The 13,205-nt window shown below is 39.2% G+C and overlaps 1 protein-coding gene across 4 annotated transcripts in view; it reads left to right on the top strand.

The window, feature by feature from the left end:
* The window catches only part of aatka (apoptosis-associated tyrosine kinase a), a 30,670-nt gene that overhangs the window by 9,958 nt on the left and 7,507 nt on the right, over positions 1-13,205 (top strand). For 3 of the 4 annotated variants that reach the window (XM_028042518.1, XM_028042517.1, XM_028042516.1), the window contains 7 exons: positions 2,868-3,001; positions 8,417-8,558; positions 11,682-11,761; positions 12,191-12,309; positions 12,396-12,483; positions 12,622-12,755; positions 13,121-13,205. In XM_028042518.1, the coding sequence (XP_027898319.1) occupies positions 2,868-3,001; positions 8,417-8,558; positions 11,682-11,761; positions 12,191-12,309; positions 12,396-12,483; positions 12,622-12,755; positions 13,121-13,205 (782 nt within the window). Of the gene's footprint in view, positions 1-2,867; positions 3,002-8,416; positions 8,559-10,694; positions 11,445-11,681; positions 11,762-12,190; positions 12,310-12,395; positions 12,484-12,621; positions 12,756-13,120 lie in introns of those variants that run through there. The other variant, XM_028042519.1, reaches the window with a different exon arrangement.

Here is a 13,205-nt window from a genome sequence, read left to right as displayed (position 1 = left end):
TGGGTTAGCTGCCAATTTCCACGAATGTCAATTATCTTACAATCTGCATTTGAACCTTTCTTTCATTGATGGATTCAGTCTCACTGAAGAGGTGTAAAAGTTAATGTTACATTAAATCAGGGTTGACAACATTTCACAGTAGATAACTTCTTCAAGCCAATACCTTCTTTGTGGAAATGTAATCAGCAGAGGAGAAATAGAACAATGTCTTATGTCTGTCATGCTTAAGTCTATTTTTCAATGGTAATGTATTAGCTGTGGCTCTTACAGGCCACATCAACCAACTTTAACAGCCAGTTACAGAAATGACAACATCCTTATGTATATTATATGTTGTGTCCTTGAGTACTCACTGCCTCCCCCATGTACAGCATGTTTTATTGTAGCTTCTACACCAGCTGCACCATACACACCCTCTTTATTCCCTCCACCATCCATTAATAAATGTATAGATTCAGTGTTTTACTATCAACAGACAAAATTGTGTCTGTGAACTTGAAATAAATTACACAAATTGTTGAAGCTTCAACGATAGTTGTGCTGAAAGTGCTTGTCTAAGATTAGGAACCTTTTTTTTTTCTTTTCCATCAAGCTGCTCGGTTAAGTGAAGAATGGAAGGCAACCTCTTTGCATCATGCCATCTCATTACATACTCTCACTTTGTGGAAGGGTTTGCATTGGGTCTAAAAAGAATACTGCTGGCTCTAGTTTTATTTTTCCATCTTACAGGCACTCGCACTTGCGGAAAAACCTAATCTGTGTCAAGCTGCCACTGCAACCAGAGTGAAACAAGAGGGAACGAAAACAAGCAAAATGTTAACTTTCTTTTAGTGGCGATGAAAGAAAGATGAGAGGGAGGGGACGGGGTGGCTTCAACAGTTTATCGCACTGTTAAAGCCAATCAATTTCCTGGCCATCAGTATGTTACCATGGTGATAGGTTATCTGATCATTGCCCACACGTGCAACACTTTCAGGAGCAAGATTTCAGGTAGGAGCACGTTTGTGTCTGTCAGCATTCAGTTTTTGTGTATGCCAGTCTCACACATAACAGGCTTTGTGACAGTGACCTTTGGGTCAGGCTCGGGTTGAAGCTGTGCTGATTGGGTTGTGGGAGCTGTCAGGTCTGGAACAGTGTGTTCCCTGCAGCCAAATGGGCCAGGACCACAGGGGTCTCACCCACCGAGCTGTAAACAACCCACTCACATGCCTCACAGACTATTGTCGCCGTGGTACATGGTGGAGATCTGGGCTTGTTTTCTTTCTGTCTCTGCATGTGTTTGGTTTTCACACATAAAAAATGTGATCTGCAGTGCCATGCAAAAGTTTTCAAGTTTATTTGTGTAGCACATTTCAGCAGCAAGGCAGTTCAAAGTGTTTCACATCATAACAAGCTTAATATATTACTTGGGATTTTATGTGTGGGACCAACACAACATATTCCATAAAGGTTTAAGGAAGAATGCTATGCATTTGTATTCAGCCCACACTGAATCAATGCTGCACAGTACCACCATCTTTTGCTGCAGTCTCAGGTCCAATGTTTTTTGCACATACCTCCACTAGTTTTATACATCTAGATTCTAAAATTCTTCTGTGCATATATTTTGACCTGTTATAGTTCTGAATGTACTTTTAGGTTCATTGCCTTGCTGGTGGACCTCCTGCCCCAGTCTCAAGTATTTTGCAGCCTTAGCAAGTTTTCTTTAAAGAATTTTCCTCTGTTTAGTTTTATTCACCTTCTGAATATCTTCAACCAGATCCTATGTCCCAGCTAAAGAGAAGCATTTCCACAGCATGATGCTCCCACCACCATGTTTAGTTCAGGATGATGTTAAGTTTTCAACTAATCTTTTCCTCTTGTCTCTTTATTTTTGCTGTGGTATTTACGGGATTTCAAAACTTTAAAAAAAATGAGTCTTTATGAATTTCTTTCAATGATGGCTTTTTTGTGTAACTCTTACATAAAGGTCAAAATCATGCTTAAAGTATAGTTCTTACCTGATCCAATCAGTTTAAGTGAAGGACCATGTCTTTGTAGGCTTGGAGTTCTTTCATTATCTTTCTATTTTCACATGATGAACTACAAACATGAAATACTGCCTCTGAGATGCCCAACCTGACGATGCGTTTTCAAGATAACAAAATAAGAAAAAAGGTCAGAGAGTATAAACATTTTGCAATGCGCTGTAGTGAGTATTCTCCTCTTTGCTTTTTTTACTCTGTTGTCATGTTTCTAACTGAAATGGAGTTTGTCTGTGTGCTGTAAATTCAGACATCTGGCGTCACAGTCTGGCTGAATGACAATCTGACACACATGTGTTTCACATGTCTTAGATAGTTGGAAATTATATATGTTAAAGACTGTGAAGCAATGGAAATGATTAAAGACGCACAATAGGCTGACTGTGAATGGGAGATTCTTAAAAAATACAGTCTGTTCAAACACAAGTGTTCTTTAACAACTTTATGTGGATTGTAGTGAAAAGTCGCCTTATATTAGATTTCCGTTTATTGCTGCGAGGAAAATGAAAACCGGAATGCAAAAGCTACATCCATCACACTAAAGCAAAAATGAACTACTCTTTTATTAAATATTAGGTTTCAATTGAATTTATGGGTTACTTTAATATTTTTTTTCTCTCTACATGGCTCAGACTGCAGTGACTGTCATAAGAACAAGAACCTGAATCCATATTAATGACGAGTGATTATTCTTTTATCAAGCTGGTACATTTCATCTCTGCTTATCCAAATCAGCTTTATCTCTACTTAGCTTTTAATTTCCTGCGTGGATTTTCTGTTTTGCCATCTGATCTCCAGATGCTTCGAACCCATTAACACTTGCATGTCTCTCCAATGTTGCAGAAGGGACGCCGCTGAGCGAGCTGTCCTGGCCCTCGTCTCTGGCAGTTGTTGCCATTTCTTTCTCCGGCCTCTTCACGTTTGTCTTCCTCATGTTGGCTTGCCTCTGCTGCAAGAAGGGAGACATTGGCTTTAAGGTGAGCTCTCTGCTGCCCCCAGCTGGAAGCACGGATATAAAATTATGCCTTTTTTCTTTTGCTTGTTTTCACAAATTTAATGAAAAGCATGTGAAAAGGTTTAAGTAAAGTGATAATTAATGTGTTCAATAAATTTAAAACAGAAGATACACACAGGGGAAAAAGAAAGAGAGAGAAATGGTTGAATTTTAAAGAGATTTAAGAGAAGAATTAATTATTGATTTGCAGCATTCAGAAACAGCCAACCTTCTAAATCTTTTACAACGCTTCCTTCTTTCAGTGTAAGCGATGTAAGCAGTCCCTCACACACACACACACACACCCACCCCCTCCACACGCCGCCATCCCAGACTGCCATACATTGTTTCTGTTACCTTTGACAGCCAGCATGAGCGGCTCACACTGTGTCAAACATGTTCGCCAAACTAAGCAGTCGATCAGGCCTAGTAGTAATTTACACTGTTAAATACAGAAAAGTCTCCAGAGCAGAATCTCTCAACATGCTGCATGTACGAAGAATTTTAAACGTCCCCTTTAATGTGCTGCTCCAACAGAGAATTAGCATTTAGATATCTTTTAATTTTGTCAAGTCCATTTCCTCATGCATTTTAATGCAGCTTAGAGTGGATAACTTACATTCACAACCCTAGCAGCAGCGTCTTAGTTTAAGATTGCTAACACAAATCAGCTTGCAGTCTGAAATACAGGATTAAAACCTTTCATCGGGGAGAAGACAGATGTCTCAGCTGAGTTTTTCATGTAATGCTGTGTGCAACAGCAAAATTGTTTTTCAGCACAATATACATAACTATGTAGCTGTTTCTATTGGTGCCCAACTATAATTCAAAAACAGGGCAGCCAATTAAGTAGAACTTTTATATTTTGAAGGCAAAATGCTTAGCCTTCATTTTGTTCCCAGCCTCTGAAAAAAATAATAAGATATAATTTCTCTGTTTCATGTGTATGTTCCTCTCCAAATGTGATCCTGTATTCTAACACCTCTTGAAAGAACATTGATGTTTTTTTCTATTAATATGGTCCTAGTGTATTTATGAATACACTGCTCCTCCAGACCTTAGAGAGCTAAGACACTGTTGCCTTATGCAGAAGATCACGAGTTCAATCCTCACAGAACACTTATTTTGGCACTTTGTTGTTGCCTTGGCAATATGTCAATTTATTATGCCTATTTCATGAAATTACAGCTGGATAAAGTTTGAAAGTACCCTCTAGAATACTGTTTGTGTTTGTGGTGAGGAGTTTGACATGTAAGAAAAACTTAAATGCTTAAATCTTAAACATAACGGAAGTTTTATCAGAGGTAATCATTGTAGTGACATTATATACAATAGAAATATATTAGATATTGTTTTACTGTAACCTGATTCACAATTTACTTTTTTAAACTAAACTGAGTTTCTAATCCAGAACTTTGAATAATCCATGAATCTCTATTTTCCTGAGTCATTAACATGAGTGGGATCATTCAAAAAAGTTGGTCAGTAATTGTAGACGGTTTCCATTGCTATATTACCAATAAAAAAATTTCTACTGTCTATTGACAATGCAATGGACATATTTTAAATAACAATTGCTAAAATATAATTTTTACTCCTTTAAATTGTTATATCTTTTGAGAGACATGTGGTTCACTTCACATTAGAAGCAAACTTCTTGATTGAATAAAAATATGTTTTTAGTCCAGATGTCCCACTACTGTCAATCCTATAGGGGTCAGCTGTACAGGACAGGTTGTTTCGCTTGCTAAAATGGCGCTGTTGATTCTTCCAGTTTTATTATCTTCCAGTCTTTAAAGCGAACATTTGGCCACCAAAACATTTGTTTGTGACTCAGTGTTTTGTTCATGGACACCTCAGGAGAAATGAGTCAAAGCTTTAAACCACATTTACTACAAACAGACCTACTGGTGAGAATAAAATGCATCAAATTAGAAGCAGAAATTAAAAAGAAATACTCCAATAGCTCCAACACTTCATCTTCTTTTCTCCAAAGCTTATTTGTAAGGTGTGCTTTCTTGTGGGACCGCACTTTGGTAAAAGCTTCATTATTCTTCTCTATCGCTGTGTTCCTACTGGAGCGTGCAGTGTGTGGCTGGGTATTAAGTGCTTTCTAAACTGAAGGCTCTCCTGGGATCTATGCACTGCTGACTCACAGCCAGGTGCTCGCTTTCACACTTCACTCAGAGGAGAGTGGCAGATGGTCGTCTTGAATGAGAAGCGCACCTACACACATTCCCGTGCGCGCACGTTTAGCCACTCAAACACACGCCGAGCTGTCCAGATATTCCATCGTAGTCCAACTAGCTCTTATCCAGATTTCCCTTTTACTTTCGCTGCTTATCTTTAAATCTGCTGTTGCTTCAAGTTTTACTTTATGATTGGACATAGCTAACCACAGACAAATTGGATGACTTCACATACTTGAATACAGCCCTGCAGCTTGAGTTCGAAAACCAATCCCCTTCTAAATTAAATATACTAACAATATGTGCTGTAATTTTGCAGGGATGATGTGGTTAGGTATTTTGGGACATCAAGAGTGGCTCTGACTCTGAGAGAAAATGTTAAAGATAAATTCTCCACTCAGCTAAATGGCGCTAGCTCCAGGTCCTGATAAAATTAAAGTACTTATCAATACTGTTTTAAAATCATTTCACAGTAAAACAGGAGGAATCAGGATAGTATTTCTAAATCATTTAATTCTAGAAGCATTTGGATGATTAATTCCTTTGATTGATTTACTTAAGATATGACGCATTGATTGCAATTAAATATGTTTGAATAAATAAACCCCTTTGAGCTGTCATTTGTGGTTGTCATTTATATCTTAATAAATACAAATGAAAAGTCTCTTAGTTACTATCGCTGGATGATCATTGCAGGTTTTCTTTAAGAGTGCAACTTATTGAGGCAGAGATCCATTAGGACTATGTGGCACGGTGAGCTGATATTTAAATTTGATTCTTTTTTATTAACACCCGGACATGATGCAGTCAATTCAGTTCTGAATATAAAACTGAACTGAAACAGTGCTTTCATCATGCATTTTTACCTTATAGAAATTATTAATAATAATGTCTGTGACATTTCGCCTTTCTTTTCAAAGCCTGCAGCTATTCTTTTTTCCTTTTGTTTCTATGCCTTTGTTGCAAATACCACCGGCTTTCAGCAAATGGTAAATATTTCACACTAGCTATCTGTATGCACTTAGCAGTGGTCTTTGAGAATTGGATGCATTTTGGACTTACAATTTTTGTATCTTGCATGAATTTGCATAAATACGGATATGTTCTGCCTCTAAATTGATCAATACCACCTCATTTAAACTTAGAAAAACTCCATCAGCATGTAGAAATGCTGTTTACTTGACAGCGTATTTTGTGAAGCAATGGGATAACTTCGTAATTTACACAGACAAAATTGCAAGATTTTTTTTTGTGTGTGTGAAAAACAGCTGAAAGTCCTGCTGTGAATCAGCTTGTTAGTGTACCTTGAGAAATTTCTGCTTGAAGCTGCACCAAGAATTTAGTATCTGCTGATACCCTCACCTTGGGCGCCACAAAGCTGCACATTTCCAAATGTAAGTGAGGTTCAACTGGGTTATTTGTTCAAATAAAGCAAGATTTATCAGACCAAAAATATATTTAATCTTGATAATGTGGTTCCTTTAACAAAGCTGCTACCGAATGAGACACATAATGCATTCTTAGTAAAATCAAAAGTGGCTGAAATGACGAAAAACATATTTAGTAAATTATAAAGAAAAAGTATAGTTCCATCTCTCTAATAGGACTTTGAAGAAGAAAAACATTAGCATCTACCAGAGCTGTAAACAAAACCGGAATATAAACAAACGATGTAGATGTATTTCTTCTAAAAGGCTCTCCTTTCTAAGTGTGAAGCACATGACAAAAGCCTGAGTTCATCTGTGCAGTGGGACATAATATCGAACAGTGAAGCTGACATAGCAAATAAGAAACCTATGGTTTGAGAAAGATTATGATGGGATTGCTGCACAACGTTTAGCGAACAAGGACACTGCAGTGGACTGAGCGGCAGGAAGATTGGTTGTAGAAATAAATCAGACAAAGAGCAAAGAGAAATAGGTGGGATATGGGGCAAGATAGCCTCGCAGCTTTTCAACGTTACTGCTGCATATGTGTGTGTGTTGAGAGTGGAGGGGAGATGTGCAGTAGGGAACAGGCCATTTTTCTACGATGGCTAAATATAGATCACACTCTCTTTACCTTCTCCTAATGTAGAGTAGACAGTTAACCTTTTCTTTTTAAAGGTTAGTCGTACTTTATGTAATACACAGTAAAAGATTTAACTGCAGTCTTGGTTTGGCATGATGTCATAATCAGGGTCTTGTAAAAGTATTCACACTGCCTTAACTTTTGTCATGTTACAACCACAAAACTCAATTCATTTCAGTGGGATTTTATGAGAAAAACAAAAACAAAATGTAGCATGAAATTGCAAAGTAGAAGAACATTTTGATGTTCTCTTTTTTTTCCCAAAGAAAAATCTGAAACATGTGGTGTGCATCTTAATTCCTTTTACTCCAACACCACCGAATAAAATCCAGACCAATTGCCTTCAAAAGTCACAGTTTATTCAAACATAGTGTTAATTACAGTCCAGTCAATAAAAAACAATCTTTATTTACCCCTAAAGAGGAAATTAAAATATATAATTTTCAAAATATATCACATTTTGAAAATTCAAGCATTATCTGTTTATAGAGTTTTGGGTTTCCAGGCTTAATTTCCTGCATAGATGGCAGTCAAATTTACTGCTCCTTCACTAAATAAAATATATGTTTTATTGTTTATGCTTTATAACATATTGCACAAGTTTTGATCTTCTCAACAAGTGTTCACATTTAATCTGTCATTACTTGACTACACTGCACCTTTACTTTAGTAAATATCAGTAAACCGCTTTGATATTTAGTTTTGCACTGTGAAGGTCTTATGTAAGGCAGCCCACAGTATTAGCAATGAAGAAGCCAAGTTCCCTGGATCTGTCCATGACTCACATATTCTACATTTTTCATGAGTCCACATTGAGTGCTATCGATATTTATCAATGAAATCTTGAAAATCCTTTAAGAGACGCATCAAGATAGTTGATAAAATATTGTCCAGTATATTTGTCATTGAACTTCTCTTCTAATGAATTTAAAGAAAGTCTTTGTTTATACAGTTTGACATTTTTATATACAGTTGCATTAGTATGTGAGCTTCTTAATGCGCACCACAATCTACATGACTAATGTATAAGGGTAGGTGAATGTGCCTCAGTGTATTTTAATGCCTAGACAGTTGAGCTATTGTCTCCCACTCGCTAGTTGGGAGCAGATGACTAATCCCAGTGTCTGTCCTCGCAACAGGAATTTGAAAACACAGAGGGAGAAGAGTACCAGGCAGACCTCTCCGCTCTGGCCTCGCCTTCCTCCCAGAACGGGCCTGAGGTTTACATCCTTCCCCTCACTGAGGTCTCCCTGCCTGTCTCCAAGCAGCCAGGCAGATCAAGTAAGAAACGACACCGTCACAACATTTCTTTTTCTAAATGTGATTACCACATATTAGCTAAGGCTTTTTGACCTTAATTACTAATGGAGGAGGTAATTTCCTCTCAACAGAATATCCTTATACATACAGTTGAAACTTGACATTTATATACAGTACATAAATTTATAAGTCCCATACATTTTCTGCTTCAAGTCAGTTAGTATCACCAACTTCAATTTGCTAAATGCCAGAATAATGAGAGAAATATATTTTTTCAGAAAATATATCTACATATTTAGTAGATCCAAGGTTTTGATTCAAACTCAGTACCAACTTACTGAAAAACAAGCCCATGACCCTAAGCATATGGACAGATGAGTTACAAAGTGGCTTAGGAACAACCAGGCCAGTACTTTGGAGTGGCTAGCCAAAAGCCTGATCTCAGTTCAATAGAAAATGTGAAGGCAGAGGTGGAAAGATCGAGTAAGGCTGTAATGTACTTTACAACCTTACTCAGCCACACCAGTGCTGTCAGGAGAAACAGGCCGAAATTCGAAGTTTGAGGAAGGATACTCATAGAATTTGTCTCAAGTCAAACTGTTGAAAAAGCCATTCTACCATTGTTCAATCTTCAATGTTAGAACGTGAACTCTTTATTGCATTTTCCATATGTGATTATTATTGTTAGAAATGTGCACCTGATTAAACTATCAATATATGCAATCATCTGCTGGTGTAAATGATTCTACTTTATCTTTTTTTTTTGCGTAATGTAATGACATCGTTTTATCTGGGGTTTTTTTTCCCATTTCATCTGTTTATATTTCGTCAGGTCATCCTGTCTCAAGTTAAAATGTGCATGTTCATTTCTGTGTCAGCATGTGGCACGTCCTCGATTTGTCTCGCCCCTGCATGACTCACCGGCTGTCTGCGCTGCGCTGGGCTCGGTTAGAAAGGAAGGTTGTAGCTGCTGCTCTTCGGCATCCCAGGATGAGAGCACGAGGACTGATTGGACAAGGCAGCCTCGGGCTCGCAGCCAATCCACGGCCTTGCCTCTGTCCCTCGTAGCGACGGCTGTGTGATTGGTGCAGGTGTTGCAGGGCGAGGAATGAACAAATGGTGAAAGGAGAGATTGTGAAAGAAAGATTGTTTTAGCCTCAGAATTAGGAGAAGGAAGGTGATCATGTAAACACAGTGAAACTTAATGCTGCTTCTAGATTCTTGGAGGATTAATACAAAGGGAAATGTATATGATTTATAGGTATTTCAAGTGATTCAGACAAATCTATACACATAAAGTGAATGATTCTAGTTTAGTTAGCCACACATACTTAGTAAAACCATATTAGCAGTGTCTAGGGTATTATTCACCACAGTTAAAACAACATGTGCAATAAATTGATAACTGCTGTAATTACTATTAAAAAATGCTTGTTGAACAATTTGTACAAAAAATATGAATGCTGCTTGCTGCAAAGATCAATTATAAGTCAGAATGGATACACAGCTCAGTGTTTCGCATTGATCTGACATCCCTGGTTTCCAATTTGTTGCTTTTATCTTTTATTCAAGAGATCAAATTATGCCTTTCGACAGATGCTTCAAAGTGTGCGTGTGAGCTTGTTTCATTCCACCATCCCACAGTTCTTACAAGGCTCAATTGTACCATCTTCATTGGGAATGCAATGAGCAAGACACAAATGCACAATCAGCGTCATGCTATCCAAGTTAGGAATAATACAGTATTTTAATTATTTTGCTCTTCAACTCTTTCATGAAGGAGTGATTCATCAGTAAGCTGAGGTGGTTGTAAAGTGAGATGTCAAGTCTGTTATGGCTGTGACAACCTCCATCCAGCGTTGTAGCATAGAATGGGCCTTGTATATGTGTATGTGTGTGTGTGTGTCTGCCTGGTGGACTAGGTACCAGGAGACACAGCGTGAGCGTATGAGTGAGTGTACTGAACAATAGCACTGCTTTAAGCCGGCTGACCAGTGGGGGAGCGCAAGGCTGGGCTAAAACGTCCGCGGAACGCACCAGTGGAGGACTGGCATTGTAGGGTGAATACAGTGAGGGGTCTGTGACAGAATGAAGAGAGACAGGGAAAGGTTGGTGGCATGCACCAGGGCCTAAGAGCAGGGGTAGAGGGCGGGGGGCTGAGATAGGGGTGGTGAATGTGTATGACAGAGATCTTTTTTTTTGCATTGGACAGAGCAGTGTTTGTTTCATCTTCCGTTGAGGAATGCTGCTGTCCTTGGTGACAGGGAGGCATTATGTGGACTTTATGTCATTACTGGATGACTTGAAGCTGCACACAGAGCTTCTGCGTCAAACGGCATACAACCAACATGTGTGACGGTCACACCGGGCTCGATGCATATTCAGAAAATCTGCGTGCTGGGAGAAAGGAACCATCGGTAGATTGGTTTAGAGGTTCTTCTTTTTCCGTGATGTTTACAGTAGATTCAGCATAGCGCTGTGTCAGAATCAAGGATTTCAGTATTTGCTCAACAGCTGGAAAGCCCTAGAGGGGGACAGTGTGCATGTTTGTGTGTACGTCCCAGTTGGAGGATGAGCACGCTACAGATGGAGCGAGGCAGAGTGGTGAGCTTGTTCAGCTGTTGGAGGGCCCGGCGGGTTAAATCCTGCCGAGGCTGTCTCACACACACTGAGACTGTTGGGCTCTCTTTCACATACACTCAAAGGGGGCTGAGATGCCTGCGGCAGGAGCCGCGGCCTTGGGCTCTTGGTTCTCACACTCTGAACCGGCGCACCATTTCAGTTGGGGTCATGGACTCAGACCCCATCCCGGTACTGAGAGTGGCTGGCCACTCCGTCTTGCTGTCATTATCATCTCGACACTCACCATGGACATCTCTGTTTCCTGAACCATGAGGATTCAAGGAGGTAATTCATTTCACCGGAAATGTAAATGTGCAAAATTGTGCTTCCTGTGTAGCGATTTTACCCAAGATGCTGGATGTTGAGTCTATTTTGTGCAGATAAACTTTTAGTGAATGCTTTACATCGTTATAAAAAAATTTTAAGACAGGTTTTTTCTTATCACATCAAATCAACCAGTAGAGTACACAGTTCTGTCCAGTCTAATAGTAGTTTTGTGTGTTGTTTGTTATTCCTTTTCAGTACAGCTGTTGAAATCTTCTGACATTGGCCGCCATAGTCTGCTGTATCTGAAAGAGATTGGACATGGCTGGTTTGGAAAGGTAATTTGTTTCTCTTTTTTTATTTTAACAAAGTTTTCTAATAGAGCCTAGATATACTGATTCATCTGCCTGATTATAATTAATTGCTATGACTTATTATCTGTACTATTCTTACTACATTTGATGTTTTTACTCTCTGGAATGTGAGGTTAAATGGTATGAAACTCTGAAGGCCAAGGAAAATCTTTGGCACGTCTGTCAGGTTGTTCGTTCTGTGGGAGAAAGAAGAAACTCGCAGTTACAGTGGATTTCTTGCAGTTTAAAACGTTACTGCAGCTCTTGAATTTCTCCTCACACCATTCCCTCTTCCAGCTTTAAACTTTGCAGCTTTATATTGATGTTGTTTCTACTTAATGTCCCCACTGCTAGTCTGTTTCTGAAAAAAAAAAATGCTTGACTGTTCTGTTCTTTCTTTCCATAATCCCACAGGTTTTGTTGGGGGAGGTCACTGCAGGCATCAGCACCACCCAGGTGGTGGTGAAGGAGCTGAAGGCCAGTGCAAGCGTCCAGGACCAAATCCAATTCCTAGAAGAGGCCCAGTCATATCGGTCAGTGCCATGAAAAGTAACAAACTTCAGTTTAATGTTATTTATTCTTAGAATGGGTGCTATTTAAGTGTTTGTTGTTGTGCCAGAACCCTTCAGCATCCTGCACTCCTGCAATGCCTGGCGCAGTGTTCAGAGGTCACTCCCTATCTACTGGTCATGGAGTTTTGTCCTCTGGTATGAAAACAATTTAGTGTAAAATGTTGTTTGCTCCCTTATAAATACCTCCCTATTTTTATTGTTGGCCCTGCATCACTTGTAATCATGCACAGACTGGACACTTAAAACCCTCATTTCCTTTCTTCCTCCTCTCAGGGAGATCTTAAGAATTACCTCGGCAGTTGTCTGGCTACTGACTCCGAGACTCCAGACGCCTTGATCCTGCAGAGAATGGCCTGTGACATTGCTTCAGGACTCCTCCACCTACATAAATACAACTTTATCCACAGGTACATAACAATGGTCTCAGTCTCTTTACAATTAAACCTGCTTTTACTGCACTAAATGAGCAACATCAAATCAAAGGCTTTGTGTGCCCCCTATTGGTCTCTTCCTGCAACAACATCCTGGTGCTGCCTGAGTACTTGACACAAACTCCAGCATCAGTGATTTTGTTGCTGGGGGTGAACCTCTTTTCGTTGCCATGACTGCCATGCTGAAAAACTCAACATGTAAAAGAGGTGAGATTAGACTGAATGTTTCATTCCTTGTACAACCAGGTTTAAAAAACAAAACAAAGGAACAGTAGATTTCTGCAAAAGATGTTTATCAACACTTGATGCAAGTTCATCTCTGTATTTCTTTGGCACAACAGTGACCTGGCCCTGCGAAACTGCCTTCTTACATCAGAAATGTCTGTGAAGATTGGAGACTACGGGCTGTCTCATAGCCGATATAAG

This window comes from Xiphophorus couchianus, chromosome 16, assembly GCF_001444195.1.
Source record: "Xiphophorus couchianus chromosome 16, X_couchianus-1.0, whole genome shotgun sequence".
Taxonomy (NCBI): Eukaryota; Metazoa; Chordata; class Actinopteri; order Cyprinodontiformes; family Poeciliidae; genus Xiphophorus; species Xiphophorus couchianus.
This window is presented reverse-complemented; position numbering and strand designations above follow the sequence as displayed.